The 21,285-nt window shown below is 47.4% G+C and overlaps 1 protein-coding gene and 1 long non-coding RNA gene across 4 annotated transcripts; one reads left to right on the top strand and one right to left on the bottom strand.

The window, feature by feature from the left end:
• Positions 1-1,042: 1,042 nt before the first annotated feature.
• LOC128118687 (uncharacterized) lies at positions 1,043-3,476 on the top strand. The gene is made up of 2 exons (XR_008221300.1): positions 1,043-2,358; positions 3,097-3,476. It is a non-coding gene; the product is annotated as an uncharacterized LOC128118687 (long non-coding RNA).
• Zbtb24 (zinc finger and BTB domain containing 24) lies at positions 3,412-20,495 on the bottom strand. Of its 3 annotated transcripts, XM_052751499.1 has the most exons (7): positions 20,364-20,495; positions 18,861-19,837; positions 16,232-16,399; positions 15,668-15,751; positions 14,755-14,838; positions 8,694-8,775; positions 3,412-6,673 (listed from the first exon to the last, which is right to left on the bottom strand). In XM_052751499.1, the coding sequence occupies exons 2-7, from the start codon at positions 19,807-19,809 to the stop codon at positions 5,974-5,976; spliced, it is 2,067 nt and encodes a 688-aa protein (XP_052607459.1). In that variant the 5' UTR covers positions 19,810-19,837; positions 20,364-20,495; the 3' UTR covers positions 3,412-5,973. The 3 variants fall into 3 exon arrangements, with proteins under 3 accessions (XP_052607459.1, XP_052607461.1, XP_052607460.1); XM_052751501.1 differs by lacking the exons at positions 3,412-6,673; positions 8,694-8,775 and having other exon boundaries at positions 14,774-14,918; XM_052751500.1 differs by lacking the exons at positions 3,412-6,673; positions 8,694-8,775 and having other exon boundaries at positions 14,801-14,918; positions 15,652-15,751.
• Between the last annotated feature and the right edge of the window lie 790 nt (positions 20,496-21,285).

Genomic DNA, 21,285 nt, shown 5'->3' with positions numbered 1-21,285 from the left:
ACCACACAAGGCAGGCAAGGCGGGGGGGTGGCTGGTTTTAGAGGCTATTCCTATTAAACAAAGAATTTTCTTTGAATTCATGAGGATTTAGACTGAAGTTTAGAAAAAGAAGATAAACATTTAGCTTAATACTTACAAATCAAATCTGTCCTAAACTCACACTATCTTTACTTTGGAAAAAAGGGCGGCTCACTTATGGAGAGGTTGAGGCAGCTAGGGCACGCTGCCCTTCTTAGTACCTTCCATCCACTTGGTAGATTTTTGATTAATAGCAAAAAGTTAATACCGGTATTATCGAAATGATGGTTGACCCATTTCTCTAGGGGAGACTATAGCTCTGACTTTACCTAAGTTTGACTGTGTGCCGACCTTTCAGACATACACCTGGTAGTCTCAACCCATTTTTGTCGGTGCAGTATAATGGGATCAGCCCTGGTTCTGGTTTTGCCACTTTATGACTCTGGGTAACACATCATCTCTTTGGGCCTCACTGTTCTCATCTGTAAAATGGCCCTAATGATAATAATCCTTACCTCATAGGAATGTCATGAAGATTAAGTAGGACTTGCTTCCTATAGGCTACGGGTATGGCCTAGTTCACAGTCCCTTCTCAGCCCAGAGACCAGTTCGTGCTGAATTGTGCCCTGCCCCCTCCCCCACCCCAAGTCTACACTGAAGCCCTAACCCCAGCGTCTAAATAGGGCTGCACTTGGAAACAGGACCTTTCAGGACCTATGAAGTCACAAACTAGGTTCCTAGTGTGGGCTAATGCAGTGCCTGACAGCTCTGTGGAAGGTGGAAGACTGGACAGACAGAGGGAAGAGCATGGAAGACCCAGGAAGAAAGCCACAAGCCAGGGGACTCTGCCAACTCAGTGTCCTCTTTCTAACCAGAATCATAGTCAGATAAATCTGTGAAGAAGCAGCCCCTATATTGGCTGCCCTAGCAAATGAGCACATGGCACGGCCAGATGGGATGAGGGTCTCCAAATCCCCAAACACACGGTGCCTTATGAATCCTGGTCTTTTTTTTTTTTTTTTTTTTTAGATTTCTTTATTTATTATATATACAGCATGTATGACTGCAGGCCAGAAGAGGCACCAGTTCTCATTACAGGTGGTTGTGAGGCACCATGTGGGTGCTGGGAATTGAACTCAGGACCTCTTAACTGCTGAGCCATCTCTCCAGCCCCCTGGTCTTGTTTTTTTAAGACCTGATCTCATGTAGCTCAGGCTGTCCTCACACTCACCATGTAGCCAAAGCTTGAATTCCTGATCCTCCTGCCTCTACCTCCTGGTGCTGGGATGATAGGCCTGCCCCGGCATGCCGCAGCTTCCTTGCAGGCCCACAGTAGCCTCCCTGTGGCAGGTAACACACCAGTTTATGTAAGCCCATAGGTCAGCATCTCTAATGAGAACCCAGCTCGGTCGCTTAACCTGCTGCACACAGCATCTACAACCAAAGACCCAAATGTAGAAAACGAAGAAAAGAGGCAATTTCAAGAAACACTGGGTAAACACACAAATGATGTCTGCCCAGTAAGCTTCCCCAAAGCCAGATTCATTTTCCAAGCAAGGTTGCCTACAGCAGACCCTAGTCCTAAAAATGCACTTCACAACGTTTTAAAAATTGCACACATTTAATACAAAATGAACCATGAAATGTCACTCTGGCCCTGTCATCTTTCAAGGACTTCTGAGAAGCACTTTCACGTGTATCCTTTGGGTACAGAAGTCAGAGTTCAGGCTGGAGAGATGGCTCAACAGTTAAAAGCACTTGCTTAACAGGTCCCAAGTTCGGGTCCCAGCACCCACATGGTGGTTCACAAATCACCCGTAACTCCAGTTCCAGGGGATGTGACACCCTCTTCCGACCTGAGGGCACCAGGCACACACATGGTACAGACATTCATGCTGGTAAAACTCATTGTGATGGCTAGTGTCGGTTGTCAGTTTGACTACATCTAGAGTGAGCTACAATCCAGAAGGCACACCTATGAGAGATTATTTTTGCTTTGTTTGAAGTGGGTGAATCCACTTCTAGTCCAGACCTTTGAGGCAGGAAGGCATGCCCCTTCGGTCTGGATCTTGAGGCAGGAAGCCATACCTTTCATCTGGGCCACACCTTCTGCCACAAGCCTATGTAAGACACAGAAGAAGGAAGGTTTTCTTTGCCTGCTTGCCCTCACCTTGCCAGCACATCCCTCCTTCACTGGCATTGGAGCCGACTTCTTCAGGATTCCAGCATATACAGGAGACCAGCTGAGACATCTAGCTGATGTCTGAGACTGAGCAACTTCTGGATTCTTGGACCTTCCATTCATAGCCTGCCATTGTTGGATTAGTTGGACTGTAGCATGTAAGTGATTCTAATAAATCCCCTTTATATATATGTGTATGTATATATGTATGTATATATGTGTGTGTATATAATCATATAAACACACACATATATATATACATTCTCTAAGTCCTGCTACTCTGAGAACCCTAATATAAACATAAATGTTGGGGGAGTTCCTGCAGAATTATGCAGCTGGTTTGGTTCTAGAGTGTTAGCACCTAGCTTTAATCTGCCTTTTGTAACTGTTACCTTTTGTCTCCAGTACCTTCCTTTTGAAACACGTGAATCTTGTCCGAGTTTCCTAAGGGTTCAAAGCCTATGCAGAACTTGGTAGGGAGGACTGGCAAACCAAGATGTCTCCTAACATGAATCTGCATTTGGCTTTGTCTCTTTGGGGAGCTCTGATAAGAGGTGTAAGGAAATTGACTTGCTAAAGGTGTAAACTGTGTAACAGTAAAATGGCCCTTTGCTAAGCGAGATTGAGTCAGTCTGCCAGAGGCTGATCCCCCAGAGACTGATCCCCCTGCAGCTAGAAAAGGCTAAACATCATCCTTAGAGTGCCTTTGTGTCTTCTTTCTATGGACCTGTGTGAACCCACACCCGATATGAAAAAATGAAATACAATTTTTAAAAAGTTTCTTTTTTAAAAAGCCAGAGTTAAAAAGGAGCTTCATCTCAAGGGACAGGATGTGTATTGCAGACACAAAAAGAGCTAGGGCAAGCAAACCGCCCTTTCTGATTCTCCTTTGACAGCTGTTCAGATGATACAGTCAAGGCTGGGACTGGATCTCATGCTGGAAACGGTCTGGGAGGGCTTATAATGTGGCCAGATCAACCAAGAAACCGGACTTGACTTTTCAAAGTGAAATGTAAGTATTTCTTTCAGTGATTGAAAACCGTTGTCTGAACTACATGATAGATGAATCTAGGTTTTTAACCTATAAATCGTATGAAATCTAAATGCAAATCAAATACTACTAGCAAACATTGTTGTCAAAATTGAGATATACGGCAAGTATGAAATACACAACCAATTTTGAGGATTTTGTATCAAGGGAGGATGTAAAATCTCATTAATACATTTTAATATTAATTACATGTAGAAATGTTTGGCAATAAATGTTCTAGTCACATTCTGTTACTGTGTCAAACACCATGACCAAAGCAACTTGGGGGAAGAAAGGGTTCCTTTGGCTTTTACTTTCAAGTCATGATCCATCACCAAGGGAAGGCAGAGCAGGCGCTCAGGCAGGAGCCGTGGAGGAAGCCGGCCTGCCAGCTTGCTCAGTGACTTCCTCACCGGCTCACGGCTAGCTAGCTTTGTAACAGCCCACCGTGGGCCGGGTCCTCGTACATCCATTAGTGATCAAGACAGTTGTCACAGGTGTGTGCCCACAGACCAACTTGATTTAGGCAACCCCTCAATTGCTTCTCACGTGACTCAGTGGAGGCCGTGTTGACAATTAAGGCTGACCAGGACAGTAGATTAAATAACTTTAAGATTAATTTCACCTCTTGTTACATGTGGCTTTTGAATATTTTAATATTTAATATTCCGTCTGTCTTGTACCTCTTTTATTATCCCCACCCCCAGTTCTGAGGACAGAGCCCAGTCTTGTGCATGCCAGGGACACACTGTACCTTTGACCTACATCCCCAGGTCCGGTTTTCTTTTAAGGGTCTAAGTAGCTCAGGCTAGCCTTAAACTCAAGGTCCTCCTGTCTCCACCTCTGCCTCTGGGGATCACCGGCCTGTACTCCCAGGCCTGGCTCATGATATATTTCTTAGTGTAGAGGTAGGCTGTTATAAAGTAAACTAAATTTAACTTGTATGGGCTGAGTTCAGCACCAAAACCAAACCAACAGCTACACAACCATGCTTCTGAATCGTTACCCAGCTGTCTAGAGTGAGACAGTTTTAATTTACTTCAATACAATGTCAAATTCTGGGGAAATGAGAACTAGGAGGTTTTGAAAAGACTGTAAAGACTTTGTGTTTTAAGAATAAACAGGAGCTGGAGAGATGGCTCAGGGGGTAGAGCACTTGCTGTGCTATGTGAGGACCTGAGCTCGGATCCCAGCACCCAGGTCAAAATCCAGGAGACGGCCATGTGTGCTGAACCCCAGTGCTGTGAGGCAGAAACAGGAGGAGGGCTGAGGGCTTGCTGGATACCAGCTTCCAGATTCCTGTCTCAGGGAAATAAGGCAGAGTGATAGACCAGGATACCCAATGTTCACCTGAGGCCTCCACACATGCACATATGCCACACTCATACATACACACATCCCACACATGCACATAGCCCACACATGCACATATCCCACACTCACACATCCCACATATGCCACATTCAGATACACACATCCCACACATGCACATATGCCACACTCATACATACACACACCCCATACATGCACACAGCCCACACTCACACACTGAACACATGATTTAAATGACTAAAATTAAGTGGAATTTCATCTAGACTGTAAGAATAGATTAGTGTACATTTCCACCTCTAGGAAGTTCTAAGATTGAACATGCAAATCAGTATTTTGAGATCAAGTAGAATTCAGTAGTGTGTTTATGACTTATATTGAATAAACTTTTAAGTTCCAAGTAATTAAGAATCTTTTTTCATGAAAATCAAGTCAATATCTGACAAAATTTGGTTTACTTGGAATGAGTATCTTGATTTAGTTTCATACTTTGTGGAGACTTTTTAATTAAAAATTTAACAGCCTGTTTCTTTCAAAAAATGTATAAATTCATATTTTGCAGAAAAGTTAAACTCAAAAATTTTAAAAGTATACTTTGTGCCAGGTAGTGGTGGCACACGCCTTTAATCCCAGCACTTAGAGGCAGAGGCAGATGGATCTCTGTGAGTTCAAGACCAGCCTGGTCTATAGAGCAAGTTCTAGGACAGCCAGGGCTGTTATACAGAGAAACGCTGTCTTGAAAAACAAACAAACAAACAAACCAACAGTACACTTCGGCCTCTGCATCATGAGTATGGTTTTCGAGTCTGAATCTGCCTTCAGTGCAACATGATCAGCCCACTGTACCACACAAAGATAAAATGCAAGAGGTACAGTGCTCTTAGGGCAGAAAAGCTATTGGAGGGGAAATCTCCTGATCGATGTAATCAGGTAGTCAGTCCTGCCTTGTTTTGGACTGGCAAGTATCCTGCCTAAGAGAAATAACGGAATGGAATCAACCACCATACCTGAAGATTCAACCTACGCATGACTTTTTGATCTAAAGATCACACTCTATGGCCGTGAACATTCAACACTTACAGGAAAGTCTAAATCAATGCCCCCAACACTTACAGGAAAGTCTAAATCAATGCCCCCAAGAAAAACGTCTACTACGTCTACCTTTGAGAGACGTAGTAGACGAAAGTGGAGCCCCTCATCGATATTTCAGTGCTAAGTAGGAATTGGTATCATAGATCAGACAGATCGTGCACTCATGCCCACACACAGACTCTGCCCCGGTGGAGCCCATCATAAATAAGCTGTTGGCTAGCTAACACATCTTGACGGGTCTGTAAGACAGTGGCGGCGGAAAGGACCAGTCTGTCACTGCTGGCCCGGGAGAAGGGTCCAGCGGAACAGTCCGAGCCATGGGTCAGCTCTGCTCCTGGCCTAGCGGAGTGGGCAGGGGTGGCTCAGGGTCCCGTGTCAGCTGCAGGTGCTGAGCTGGATCAGCACCAGCTGCCAACCGGAGCGCCTCGGTTTGCCCTTGCTGCTGGGCGTGCAGATGCTCCAGCGTTTCCTTGGAAAGTGTGATTACGTGCACTGGCTCCGGCTGGGAGGACTCCATCTGGCTTCCGATCATACCGAGGCTCTGAATGTGCTCTGTCTGCTCCTGCTGAGCCGAAAGAATCAGGCTCTGCAGTTGCTCAGGCTGCTGTGTGAGCAGGGCCAGATTAGCAGCCGGGTCTGTGGCCATGTTCTGAGAGCTATCAGCAGCTACCAGGCTGACCCCCGGGTTGGGGCCTGGCATGAAGTTAATGTTATGCACAGAATCAGTTACAAGAAGCTGAATCTCCTGCTCTCCTGAGGTGGAGAGCTGGTACGGCTGTAGCTGAAGAATGTTGCGGACCTCGTCAGCATTGCTGCCGGAAACGCTGCAGGAATCCGCTGTGTGCTTCTCTTTGTTGTGAATTTTCAAGTGAGCCTTCAGATTGTCTAAGCGAGCAAACTGCAGGCTACACTCGGGGCAGGAGAAGGGCTTTTTGCCTGTGTGGAGGATGCAGTGTCTCCTCTTGGCACTGGAGTCGGAGAAGGACTTGCCACAGATGCTGCAGGAGTATGGCTTTTCTCCTCTGAAAGAAAACACACAGAAACGCTTGCTTTCTCCTTCCTGGTACTTAGGCAGAAGCCATGAAAAGTCAAGGAAGGCTGGCCAGGCACCCCGAATCTTAGTGTCTGCTGTCCTCTCAAGAAGCCCTCCTTTCCCTGAAGGCCGTGCCTAAACCCATGTCAAAGCCTATGGTGATATTTTAATTGTACTGAAATGAGATTTTATTTGTATGTTAATAAATAAAGTTGCCTGGGGGTCAGAGCTAATAGCAAGCCATAGCAGAAACTGGGTGGTGGTGGTGCACGCCTTTAATCCCAGCTCTTGGGAGGCAGAGCTAGGCGGATCTCTGTGTGTTCAAGGATACAGCCAGCATGGAGACACACGCCTTTAATCTCAATACCAACCATAGAAGACCTGGAGGTCTGTACAGACAGGCAGTGACGAGGCGGTCATGTGTTTGGGTTTACAACCAATGAGAAGACAGAACAGAAAGTCAATAAAAAAGACAAACAGACAGGAAGTAGGTCTCTTGCTAAAGAGGACAGTAGCAGCAGTGAAGGGTAAGACTCTTAGCTCTGACCTCTTGGGCTTTCATCTCTGTGTTTCTTATTTAATAAGACGGTTACTTCTACAAAAACCCTTAGAGTCAACTCCGGAGAACAACACAGGAACACTGGCCAGGCAGGTCCCCAGGCACGGTTCCCCTAGAGACTCCAGTCACTCAGAGTGAGCCCCATCCGAGTGTTTCCTCAAGTCTCAAACATAAAGAAGGGCTGAAAGGGCTTACGGTAGGGTGGATGGGGCTACGTGGGATGAGATTTTATAATTCTGTTGTTATGTGTTTCAGGTAAGAAAGTAAACATTTACATATTATGCAAACAGTTCAATTTTGCTTTTAATTCTTACAGCTGATTTTTAGACTCTAAAGACCAAATAGGTATATATATATATATGTATGTATGTATGTATTATGGTTAATATCAACATTAAAATTTTAAGCAGCTCCTAATTATTTTTGAAGCTTTTAGAAATATATCTAAATCCAACCTGGGAGCAATTTTTATGAACAGAACCCTTTTCTTTTGGATGGAATTCTCCTATGTAGTCCAGTTTGGCCTTAAACTCTTGATCCTCCTGCCTCTGCCCACCAGGTACTGCGCTTATAGGTTTGAATTATCATCTCAACTCCAGATAGTATTATTGTCCTCCTTTTGAGACATGGTCTAACTCTGTAGTCCAGGCTAGCCTTGAACTTGGGGACCACCCTCCTGCTTCTACCTGCTACGTGCTACTGAGATTTCAAGTGTGACACACTTCACTACTGCCTTGTGTGTCGTGGATCTGTGTGGAGGTGGAGGTGACACTGGCTGTCTTCCTCCGTCACTCTCCACCCTGTGTGTCATGGATCTGTCTGTGTGGAGGTGGAGGTGACACTGGCTGTCTTCCTCCGTCACTCTCCACCTTATTTTTTGAGACAGGGTCTCTCCCTGAACCCAGAGCTTGCCATTCGGGCTAGCCTGGTGGTCAGACCTAGGACCCACCCCTCTGACACACATGCAGCGCCACCTCTGGCTTTCACATGGGGGCTGGAGATCTGACCAAATCCTCATCCTCAGGCAACAAGTACTTTATGCACTGACCCGCTTCCCCAGGCCTTCATGCTTATTCTTGGGTGAAGATGGAAGCTTTAGACCACTCTCCCAGTAAAATCTAAACAATGAAGCCAACAATACAAGCTTTTATTGGCTGGAACCAATATTGCTGCTTTTGTCTGAGAAATTTAATTATTGAAAAAATAAAATAGTAAACCACACAGAAAATTCTACCCAAGTAACGACTAGAAGAAAAGCTTATATAGGGCAAAGGTTACCCCACAGAACACCAGAGTTCAGTGAGGCCACTAAAGGACAACAAAAGGCAGGTGTGATGGCATACACCTGCAGTCCTAGTTAGTACTCGGGGCAGAGAAGCAAGACTCCGAGTCTGGGCTAGCATGGGCTAGAGAGGCATGTCCCGTGTCACCCGAACCCAAACATACTTACCGGTGGATTCTGATGTGGGTCTGAAGGGAACTCTTCGCTGTGAAAGATTTCCCACAGATTTCACAAGTGAACGGCTTCTCACCTAACAAAAGGGTAAAAGGAGGAAAGTGTTTGCTCACACACACCTGACATTAAAAAATAACAACCCTGGCCGGGCAGTGGTGGCACACAGCTTTAATCCCAGCACTCAGGAGGCAGGGGCAGGAGGATCTCTGTGAGTCTGAGGCCAGCCTAGTCTACAGAGAGAGATCCAGGACAGCTACATAGAGAAACCCTGTCTTGGGGGGAAAAAAAAAGAAAAGAAAGAAAAACACAGTAACAGCCACGCACTTCACCTCCACAGTGGAAGAGCACAGGCACCTCTCTGTTAGAATGCAGGAAGCACACTGGGTGGCGCCAAGGGGCTTCAGAGGAGGGGTGGTTCCTTCCCCTGATGACAGAGAAGCTGTTCATCCGTGGGTAATAAAAGAACTCGTAGACCAGGCGGTGGTGGCGCACGCCTTTAATCCCAGCACTCGGGAGGCAGAGCCAGGCGGATCTCTGTGAGTTCGAGGCCAGCCTGGGCTACCAAGTGAGTTCCAGGAGAGGCGCAAAGCTACACAGAGAAATCCTGTCTTGAAAAACCAAAAAAAAAAAAAAAAAAAAAAAAAAAGAACTCGTAGTTACCCCTACATTTTCTACCCTTGAGTCTAACACTGACTCTTGCACCCCTCAGAACTTCTGGGCAAAGTGGCCCACTGGACCTTCATTCTGTGCACTAGGGTACGGTATTCACATTTATATCCACCTTCTAAATATGTCCAGAATCTGACGATTTCTCACGTCCCTCCCTCTTGGATCACAGCAATCTTGAAAAGGGCCTGTTACTCCCTGGCTATCCACTGTCACCAAGGCAGACAGTGTGGGCCTCTTCAGTGACAGAACATTGCACAGCGGCAGCAAATGCTCTCAGGCCCCGTCGGCAGCTTTACACCATAGCAGGTAGATCATCATCACACACACACACACACACACACACACACACACACACACACACACACTACTATTCAGAAACCCTGCCAAGTGAATGACTTTCCCAGGGGTGGTCTAAGGCTCACGTAAAATGCACAAGTGCTTAGACCGTGCTCATTAACAGCAACAAGCCTTTCTCAGGGTTAGCTTGCACACTACACACGAAACGGACTCTCATGCCCCCCAGAAGCAGAGTGAAGGGATCCTAACGTAGGTGAGAGGCGTTTTGGAAAAGCTAGCAAGATCTGGCCTCTCTAGAGAACAGCAGGGCAGGAGGGCAACTTGAGATGTTCTTTCAGGCTAGACTTGTCTCCAAGCTCCACCCAGGCAGGGCACCCATGCAAGAGACAAGCTGGACGAATCAGCAAGTACATCATTATCTTTATCACTCCAAAAGTTATGACCAGGTGGCTTTCTAATCAGAGCCGGGGCCCACCCAGACCTGGGTCAGTTCCCACCTCTCATGTAGACGAGCATCCACTCTACTTGTCTTTCAAATACACAGAGTTGGCAATATTTTTTTTTTTTTAACAGAGTCTCACTATGTAGCTGTGATTGGCCTCCAATCACAGAGATCCACTTGCCTCTGTCTCCTGAGTAGTAGGATTAAAGGCATTCATCACCATGTATAGGCCTACAAACTTAATAGTTACAGTTCAGGAAAGTGAGAAGTTCAGAGTTCAGGGACCTACACCCGACCACGGCCTTCTTGCTGTACCCTTCATGGCAGAAGGTGGAAAAGAAAGAGGACACTGGCCGGGCGGTGGTGGCGCACGCCTTTAATCCCAGCACTCGGGAGGCAGAGCCAAGCGGATCTCTGTGAGTTCGAGGCCAGCCTGGGCTACAGAGCGAGTTCCAGGAAAGGCGCAAAGCTACACAGAGAAACCCTGTCTTGAAAAACCAAAAAAAAAAAAAAAGGGGGGGGGGGGCGGCTGGAGAGATGGCTCAGAGGTTAAGAGCACCGACTGCTCTTCCAGAGGTCCGGAGTTCAATTCCCAGCAACCACATGGTGGCTCGCAACCATCTGTAATAAGATCTGGTGCCCTCTTCTGGCCTGCAGTCATACATGCTGTATACATAATAAATAAATCTTTAAAAAAAAAAGAAAGAGGACACTGGAGGGGGTGGGGGCGGGGGAGGGGCAGGACTAAATTCATTCTTCTTAGTGCCCCACTGCCCCACTGCCAGTGCTGCTCCATTCACGAGCATCTGACTGTTGTAACATTTTTGTCAGCCATCAGGTTTCCAACACTGAGGCCTGTAGGACACTCAAGCTATGTTGATGGAGTCCTCTGACCCCTGGCTTCGGGTCTGTCCTGTATAAACTGCCTCCTTCCACCCGGTGACCACTCCCCTCGTTTATTCAGCTCTGAAACACTGACAGACCACCAGCCACGTGAACAGCTAGGGAGGCCGGTAACAAAACAGACGATCACAGCTTCAGAAAGGGTGTGCAGTCTGTTTGAGAAGCTAGGAAACTTAGAGTGTGCTTGACTAACGGCCCAAATCAACAGCACTGAGTGCAGAAAGACAGGGTGCTAGGACAGACTGGAGGGCCTGACAGGGCACTGGTGTAAGTATAACCAAAATGCTAGAGGGACAAGGGTCCACTCTGAGGAGTGGTGGGCTCAAAGATGAGCCAAAATGCCAGACAGAGGCTTAAGTAGAAAGATGACATGCTCAGAGTGAGCCAGTAAGAGGGAGGATTTCCTGCCAGACTGTGCATGAGGTACCGAGGCCTGGGCCAGGAGATGCAGGAGACAGATGGAGACAGAGGTTAACGGGGAGGTGTCAGGGCCTGAGGAGCAGAGACCAGGAGGAAGTCTGTTACAGGAGGATTGGACAGTAGCAATGAAAGGTGAAGCCAGGCACATGAGGACGGCTCAGGAAGACGCAGCAGAGCTGACTTAGTTCCAGAGGGCCCATCCATGACGTCGGCCTGGTTGTCCACTTTTAAAATCTGGAGTATTAACAGTTTGTCCTACGAGCAATGACTGTTTGTCCCAGACCAATGAGCTTGCAAACATCTCCCGTCCCCCCTCTCCTGACCTGAAGACCTTCCTCCTTCCTGTCAGGCCTGCGAACCACCTATCCCCAGGCCCTTTCTTCTCTGCCCATCCTCCCAAGGCTGCTCAAGTCCTTTTTCAAGACACAAATCAAGAACCCCTCTCCCAGTTCATGCCCCTGCCTGCTCTCAGTGGTCTGCCCACTGTCTGGTACCTCACCCCACTGGTTCACAGCAAACAGCAGCGAGGCTTCCAAGTCCTCAAACTCCCGCTTGCTCTGCCCTCCTGATCCAGGTCCCACTCTGGGGAACAAGACCCATCCTCCTTTCTTTCTGTGGCTCCTCACACTGTGGGGAGAGTCTTAATGCAGACACGCAGACTCTGAAGGGCATGATGTCCTGAGGGGCCCAGATCTCAGGAAAACCGGAACAAGCGAGATGAGGTCATCTCAACACACAGGCATAGAAACTGGCAGCTTCATACCTAACCCACAGAATGAGGCTGTGAATGAAACTGTGATGTCATGAACTTTGTCACGTGATCAGGCGGGACAGCCACATGAGCATGGGAGCCCACATTACAATCAGTATTTCTCTAACATCATCTAAGGGTTGAGATGCTGCAGAGGTTGAAATGCACACTTACAATCCAGCACTCGTGATGCTGACGCAGGAGGACCGTGAGTTCTTAGGCCAAGCTGAGCTACACAGCATGACCCTTTCAAAAGAACAAAACCCACAACAAATAAATGGCCCCTCATCAGCTGTGTGAGTTTGCCTGGCTTGACTCCATCCCCACAAGTCTGACCTGCTCCAAACAGGCTATGTGCTCTGGTTTCCACTGTCATGGCAATGTACTGAGGGTCCCTTTGCTTCCCACCTTGCTGCCCTAACCCTGCATGATGCCTGAAGTGATCCTAGTACACTTCAGCCATGCCATGTCACTCTTCTGGGCAAGGCCATCTAAGTCTTCACTGCAGCCTCCAATGAAGCTAGCATGCTCAGGGGAATCATGGGGGGGGCTAGGGTGACTATGGCTCTGCCCCAGCCCATTCAGTCACAACCTCATGGTGGAAATCAGTTTGTTTTTCTCAGTGTTTGCAATGTGCAGCTCTAAAGGGTAAAACTGTAGTACACGGCCTCCTGCTGTCCCTGTGGTGGGTCTACCCACCGAGCTTCCTTCCCCTAGCACCTCCTATTCCCCATACCACAGTGTGATTTCCACTCAAGAGGCTCCCATCCCTGAGGCCTTCCCAGGACAGTCTCCCCAGAGAGAAGCACCCCTTCCCACACCTGCTTTCCTACTCCACATTTTGTTCCCACGCACCATGGAACACGCTACCTATTTCTCTGCACTCTGCCTCCCTGCTCAAGTGCTGATGTCACACCAGCAGGGACTTGGACATCTCATTATCTGGCCTCTGGGCCTACAACAGAGCCTGGTACTCAGCCAACGGTCAGTAAGTATGTACTGAATGGCTGCACTAAATTTCACAGCTCCTATTAATACAAATGTCTGTGGAAGTAAAGGAGCCAGTGAGATGGTCTGGAGGTAAAGACACCAATCAGCAAGGCTGAGGACCTAAATTTGATACCCAGGACCCACATGGTGGAAGAAACTGACTCTAACAAGTTGTCCTCGGGCCTCCACATATATGTTATGGCACATGTTTACACATGGATAGGTACACACAGACATACACACACACACCATAAAAAATTAAGAGTGTACAAAGGTAAGAGTTATAAAAAGTCACCCCTTATGAGATAATTTCCTAAGTGCTTAGGGGTCTGGACAATTGCTCAGTGATTTAAAGCACTGACTGCTCTTCCAAAGAATGCAGGACCCACATGGCAGCTCACAACTTCTGGTCTTTGTGAGTACTGCATGCATGTGGTAAACAGACAGAACTGCAGGCAAACCACACAGAGTTTTAGAACATTTTCTCTACATACACACACACACACACACACACACACACACACACACACACACACATATTTTAGAGGTGGGTCAAGTCTACACACAAAATCATCATGTTTCATACAAACTTCCTACACACAGCCTGGGGAGCAGTTTTAGACAATATTTCCTTCCGGTGTACCTGAATCTTGACTATGCTCTATCCCATGAGGACAGGTGTGGCACTTTCTACTGTGGCATCACAGTGACACTCAAGAAGTTTGGGATTTGGAACATTTTAGGGTTTTAGGCGTTTCTGGTCCCAGGCACTTGGATGATGATACTTAACTACACTAGGTTTTCTTCAAGTTAGGAAATTAACAACCTGCATTAAAAAAATCAAAGTGCCCAAAACTAAACAACTCCCCCGCCCCCTTTTGGTTTTTGAGATAGGGTTTCTCTATGTAGCCAGGATGTCCTGGAACTCACTCTGTAGATTAGGCTGGTCTTGAACTCAGAGATCTGCCTATACAATATTAGTAGACAACTTGACAGAATCACTTAATAGAAACTGTTTTTGGAAAAATGCAACAGACTTACTTTTAACCCATATTCCTTCCAAAATGAACAAGATGGACAGTTTTACTTCTCTGAACTTAAAATGGAAAGAAAACAAAAACAACAAAACCCGACCTTCCCCAACAAGGCTCCTTCTCATTCCTGCCTCTCTGGGAGGTAGTAATTTAATGCTTGGGATTGAGCATCGGTTCCAAAGGACAGAGTGAGGAATTCTATGTTAACCTTTTTGTCTGTTCTATGCTTCCCTTTCTAAACAGTTTATTGTTATCACCTTTAGTGTTGAAGTAATTGAGAGTGAAACACAGAACCAGACTGAAATTGACAATATGCTGTGGAATTGCAAGAATTTTCACACATGAACAGTGTTCATCAGGTGATCTCCATTTTGTGCAGACTTACAGCAGGATGATATAATGTCCCCACACAACAGTGGCAGCATTTTGCCTTCACCTTGGCCTTCCCAATAAAAGGTATCCAACTGGCACCACATTTGCAGTAAGCGTACCAAACACAGACGGTGGACACCGCGTGCAGCGAGGAGGCTGAAGGAGGTGGCGTGTTACCTGTGTGCGTTCGCAGATGTTTCTTTAGCTGAGACACATCCATGAATTTTCGATGGCAGTGGTTGCATTCTGGTAGTGAGTGGCCTTGCCGCAACGATAAAAAAAGTGTCAGTGCATGTATGTTCTCCCTGCATTTCTTCAGTGATTTGTGTTAAAGCACTGCCCTGAAAAACAATCACTTTAAATATGGCACTTTAACAACAACAATACACTTTCTCACCCAGTGTGTCTCAACTCAGTGCTTCTCTGAGAGCAGAGTCCTCCTAGCCCTTCTAAACCCCCTTCTCTCCAAACCCTGGGACTGGGCAGTTGAACTTGAATGATGTCCTGTTCCACCCCCCTCCCCTCTCCCCATTTCTTATCAGTTGGCAGGAAGGAGAACAGGACCTTTAGCAGAAGAGAAGTCATGGGTGAGACATCCCTTTCCAGGTGTCCCTAATAACAGCCAACCAACTGAAGCCTCTGGGGCAGGCAGCACTTTTGGATACAGTGGTCCTGTGCTGGTTCTATCTACGGTTCCAAAATTATGGTGCAAACATTAAACTGAGTCTTATGCTGGAGAACAGCATGGTGACTGCTGGCTTTTTCTTTTTCTTTTGTTACAGTCTCAGGTATCCTAGGCAGGCCTTGAACTCACTACATACCTGAGGATGACTTTGAACTTCTGATCCTCTTGCCTCCATCTCTCACGTGCTGGGATAACAGGTGTGTGCTCGCATGCCTACTTTTATGTGACACTGGGGCTTCATTCACACTAGGCAAGCTCTCTACTAAATGAGCTGCACTCCCAGCCCGACTGGTTTTTCCAACTCTTTCATTCATTCTGTAAGATGAACCTACTGTTCCACAAATACTGTGCATCTACACTTCTTCCCCAGGGATGCATGTTTTTCTCACCTTATCAGTATCGTACCTGTGTGGACTCGGTAATGGCTCTTTAGCTGTCTTTTCTGGCTGAAATATTTTCCACACTGATCACAGGTAAAAGACTTTTGCCCTGCCAAATAAAAAATAAAAAACACTTAAACTATGCCAAAAACGGAAGAGAATTAGAATGCTCATTAATCAGAATGCATATTAATAAGTTAAATAACACAGTGTCCAGGTTCCTATTGCCTACAAATGGTGAGTATCTTGTCTACACACCCAGAAGAAGCCTTTCCAGAGTGTGCAAAACTATGCGAGATGAGAGGAGGCAGTGGAGACTGGGGCAGAACTGCAGGTTGCAAGTGGTCCTCAAGGGCACACAGAGAATTCTAAACTCTGCTGTTTAAGTAAAACACATTTAATGCACATTGCACTGCAGTAGCCAGCAGCTGAGGGTTGGTGCTGTTCAGAACAACACATGCAGAATCCTCTTTCAACAACACCGTGTGGGAAATGACAACAGGCTGAGGAAACACCATTCAGAGGCCAGCTGTGCCGCCCCAGGAAACGGAAACTGGTGGCTGGCGGCCTCTAGTGCAAGCCCTGTTACCTGAGTGCAGGCTCATGTGCTCCAGCAGTGAGTGCTTGGTGGTCAGTGCCTTGCTGCACACGGTACAGGTGTATGGCCGCTCCCCTGTATGCATCCTGGTGTGGACCTGCAAGGAGTGCTTCTGGGCAAAGCCCTTTCCACACTCGCCACATTTGAAGGGTCGTTCCCCTGCGACCAAAGCCAAGAAGCATGGTGTAAACAAGGACTTGTGTATTCTTCTCTTCCTCCCAAATTAAAGTTTATAATAATCATTTATAATGTTAAATAGTTAGGGCAAACGCCCAAAGTCCAGTGGATAGGTGACCTATCAGCAATGAAAGTCTAGAAAGTGGAATAGATGAAATCAAATCAAACAAGTAGAAGCCATGAGATGCAACCTAACTTTTAAGACCCAGCCTTCATATCCACAGAAATGCCAATAGCTTAAGTGTTCTGATCTTGCATGATTAGAGGTTTAAAAAAAAAAATCACTTCATTTGGGGTTGGCTGTGGCTCTGCTCTTACAGAGGACCCTAGTTGGGTTCCCAGCACCCACAGAGTGACACCCAACCCCCTGAAACTCCAGTTCCAGGAGATCTGACTGAACCTCTTTTCTGGCCTCCCTGGGTACTAGGCATAGGCTTGTATATATACATACATACGTGCAGGCAAACACTCATACACATAAAATAAAAATAAATCTTTACACTACGGTCAAGGAAAGGCTCTAATAGTGAAGACAGACACCACAACAGACAGATAAGGGAAAACAGCAATGCACAGAAAACGTCAAGAACACTGGGCACAGCGGCACGTATCCATCATGCCAGCATTTGGGAAGCCGATGCAGAAGATCATGATTCCAGCCTGGCTACATAACGACATCAGGTCTCAAAACAAAACAAAGATTGGGGTTGGGGATTTAGTTCAGGGGTGGAGCAACTGTCTAAGGAAGTACAAGGCCCTGGGCTGGGGCTCTAGAACGGAAAAGAAAAACTTAAATGAGTAGAAGTAGCAACCACAGCTGAAAAGCACAGCAGCAATCTCCCAGACACGAAGACAGAGATGGAAATACAGGGGAAAAACACGGAAGTTGCAAGTTGGGTCTGGGAAATTCGGACTGCAGGAATTCTGGACAGGGAGCAAAGAAACACTGGGGGCAAAATAGTGTGTGGTAAATAAAAACAAAGGGAGAAGACACATGCACCAAGGCTGACCGCAAAACTTCAGACCCAGGGGACAAAGGCAAGATTCTACCAGCTGTTTTTCCTTAGCCAAGTTTTACTGAACAATGTAATGCTTTAAATTATGCACAACTTGGATAAAAATAGCTACAACACAATCGAGTATTAGAATCTGTTAGTTACAGAGCCCATTAGAAAATAAAATAATAGAACCCACCACAGTTCAACACAGTTGGGATTCTGTTCTGTCCAAAGTACCCTAATTCAAGTTTTCAATGTATAGAATTTCAGAGGGGCTTTCTTTTTCGAGAAGCATCTCACGTATCCCTGGCTTGCCTTGCAGCCAAGGATGACCCTGAACTTCAGATCCTACTGTCTCCACCTCTGGCATGCTGGGATCACAGAAGGTGACACCTTGCCCAGTTCCTGTGGTGTTGGGGAGTGACGCCAGGGCTTTGTACATGCCCCCTATCGACAGAGCTCCAGCTCTGGGAAACTTCAAACATGCCAATCCAGACAAGTCGATCAGAAGCCTGGGTGTGGGGCACAGGGAGCTGCAGAAGCTCTGGGTGGTTCTAATGTGCAGGCTCAGAAACACAGCAGCAGGTGCCGCTAGGTCACATGACAGCAAAACTTAAACACTAGCCCCTATACAACCTGATGTGACATTTACAGCTCAAGACAATTTACAGTGACAATTACATCCTGACCTGAAATCAAACAGCTCAAGAAAGGGCTTGAGAATTTCTCCTGCAGATACAGTGTCTAATATGGTAGCCATCAGACATATGTGGTTATTCAAACTTATGCTCACTGAAACAAAATGAAATTCAGTTTCTCAGTCTAGCTACCTAAAATTCAAGTGATAAAACTTATGCAGGGCTGGGATAGAGCTCGGCTGTAAAATGCTTGGCTGGCATGCACCTAGACCCTGGGTTCCATCTCCAATACTGTAAAAAAAGGTCCCTGTGTTGTTAGAGGCTGTCATATTGCCCCTATGGAGAGGACAAAGGACATTTCAGTACCAAGGTGAACAAATACCAATGCTGAGTCAGAGACACCCAAAAGGAGGAAACATTTACAAGATGGCTGAACTATAAAGATGTCTACGGAAGAGGGCATGAGGAGGCTTCAGCAAAGATGAGGAACATTCACAGATCGGAACGCAGGAGGTGCTTGATGACCTGATAGGAAAAAACCAAACAGAAAACAAAACAAAAACCAAGCGCTCTGTCTGAATGAGGCTTGCTGGGTTATCACGGCATGGGTGAGCCTGCTCTAAGACTGGACCTGTACGCGGGAGATATTACCCACTGTGGGATTACTAAGAGACCTAAATACAATAACATGTAAGAAGGCTTTATTATAATGCCTATCACACAGAAATCGAACAATAAGTAAATACTGTCATGACCACAACTCCAAATTTCCCAACGAGCTGCTCTAAGTTTGGAAAGTGTAGTTACCAGTGTGGCGTCTCTGGTGGATTGCTAAAAAGTGATTGTACTTGAAGACTTTGCCACAGTCTTTACACCGGGCCCCTGGACCGCTGGCACGCTTTTTCTTTCCACATATCCTCTGGGCTGAACCCTGGTCGTCTTCGTCTCCAAGGAGTTTGTAATCTTTAAGCTTGACCGACCTCCGAATCCTCCGCTTGCTGTACCTACTCAGGCTGTCCTGGCCATCCCGCGCCTCGGGGTCACAGTTCTCATCCTTCTCAGCGAGCGTCTCCTCCACTCTGCCCGGCTCACCAGCGGGCTCAGAGGCCTTTTCCTTTGGGATCTGTACACTCAGCTCCACACCGTCTCCCTCTTTAACCACAAAGTTTTGTCTATTCTGAACGGAATTGTTCACTCTCAGCTGCATGTCTTCCTCTGCAGCGAGTTCCGATTTCCCCTCCGGCACACTACTGCCTTTTCTTGGTCTTCCCCGCTTCCGTTTTAGGGGATCATTCTTCTTATTAGAAATAACAACCACTGGAGTACCAGTGCCGTTCAGAGCCGGCGGCTTCGGGGAGCTATGCTTCGTCTGGAAGTCCGTGTAAGCCTTTATCAGATCATAGACTTTTAAGAACTGAGCAGTGGCCAGGATCTGTTCTGTGGTCTTCTCACTGGCCTGTAGATAACCTGTATAGATAAATTCCAGCAGAATACCAAAGGTGTCTGCAACCATGCCTTCCAACATATAAATAGACTGGCCAATCTCGCCCTCTTCCGCAAACATCATTGAGAAATACTCGCTGCTGGCAGCAAGTAAGGCCTTGTGGGCTCGGAAATGCACGTTCTCCACGATTAGAGTGATATCACAGAGAAAGCCTCTCTTCCTCTGGTCCTCAAGGCTAGCCAGGACAGTGTGACTGTGAGTGTCGGAGTGTACGACAAGCTGCCCAGAAGGCTCTGGTGCCGTCTCTGCCATTTTCTCCAGACTCCGGAGAGGCTTAAATCTGAAATAAGGAAACACGGTTTATTTAGGAGGAGGTATTGTCTAACAAGACGGTGTTCGTGTCTCGGCTGACACAACCAAGCCTGTCGTTGCCACCTTTTAAAGTCTACTTAGAAACCCAGCCTTGGATTCTCACCCCGTTGCGGCTGCGGATGCCTCTCCAGTATCCACATAACCTCTTACGGTCTGGAATTTCCTCTGGAAATTACAGAACGGCATCAGACATCTGTACGGCCCTCCCCTGCATTAACTTCGTATTTAAACTTTTAAAGCATTGGCTGCACAATGTGGGGTTTGGGCTATGCTGCCCCAATCCCACACTCGATGAGCTGTTTCGTCCGTGGGAACGAGCATGAGAAAGATTTTTCGAAAATGAGCGCACGCAAGGGAGCAATGACGCCCGCGTCTAGAGGCCCGGCGCAGAGCAGCGGCGCTCCACGCTCCGTTCCAGGCCCGGGGCCTGGGTCCCGCGAGCGCTCCAAGGCACCAGGGCCCCCGGGTCCTGCCCCCGGCGGCGGCGGACCTACCTGTCGGGGCCGCCCAGCGGGGACCCAGCCGGCAGGGCCCGTCGGCTCCCCCGCCCCCACCGCCACGGCGCGCCGGCTCGCCGCTCGCCCGGATCGCCAACCCGGAAGCGCGCACCGTCAGCCGCCGGACCACGTGACCGCGGAGCCCCGCCCCCGGGGGCGGAGTTTGCTGGGGAATCCGGAAAGGGACGGTCTGGGGACGGTCACGTTACACGTCTGTCTCTCCGCGGATACCTCAGTCGCTTTCGTCCCGTAGACTCCAAACCTGCTGATGAGGAGTGCGTGCTGAGCGACTGAAGCCACCTCCGTTCTTTTTTTTCTTTTCTTTTTCTTTTTTTTCGTTTTTCGAGACAGGGTTTCTCTGTGTTTAGTTTGGTGCCTGTCCTGGTTCTCGCGCTGTAGACCAGGCTGGCCTCGAACTCACAGAGATCCGCCTGGCTCTGCCTCCCGAGTGCTGGGATTAAAGGCGTGTGCCACCACCGCCCGGCGCCACCTCGGTCTTTATCCTCACCGTCGAATGCTAATGTAATATTTACCTCCTAAATGTTTCTCTCGTCTGCCTCCCTTTCCTCCCCTAGTTACGCATCCTCAGCGCCTTATTTATCCGTAAAATGGAGGTGTTGAAACCAGTGCACAGCTGGTAGGGTTAGAATGGGCTTAGTAAGTGCTTGGCTTGGCTACTGTGACTTTTGATTCCTATTTCCGGCATTTTCAAGAGACTGGGTTTCAGTTGTCTTAGCTGCAGTGTTGTTCCAAGACCCAGAAGGATGGGAGACTTCTCCCAATAAAGATACAGTCACATCTGCTGTGGCCCTCCTGTACCCTCTGGATAGGTGCTTCTTAGTTTGGTCTCCCAAACCCCACTCAGATTCGTTCCGGACCTACTTCCAGCTGTTCCAGCAATTTCCGCTCAGCGTTTATG

Source organism: Peromyscus californicus, unplaced genomic scaffold (assembly GCF_007827085.1).
Source record: "Peromyscus californicus insignis strain IS unplaced genomic scaffold, ASM782708v3 Scaffold_22__1_contigs__length_63687245, whole genome shotgun sequence".
In the NCBI taxonomy this organism is placed as follows: Eukaryota; Metazoa; Chordata; class Mammalia; order Rodentia; family Cricetidae; genus Peromyscus; species Peromyscus californicus.
This window is presented reverse-complemented; position numbering and strand designations above follow the sequence as displayed.

Bases quoted from the DNA above. Each gene is read 5' to 3' on its own strand.
- Zbtb24 (XM_052751499.1), bottom strand. From the start codon at position 19,809: ATGGCAGAGACGGCACCAGAGCCTTCTGGGCAGCTTGTCGTACACTCC. The intron at 15,752-16,231 runs GTAACAGGGCTT...TTTATTTGGCAG, and splicing joins GCACATGAGCCTGCACTCAG to GGCAAAAGTCTTTTACCTGT. The intron at 14,839-15,667 runs GTACGATACTGA...CGTTGCGGCAAG, and splicing joins CCATTACCGAGTCCACACAG to GCCACTCACTACCAGAATGC.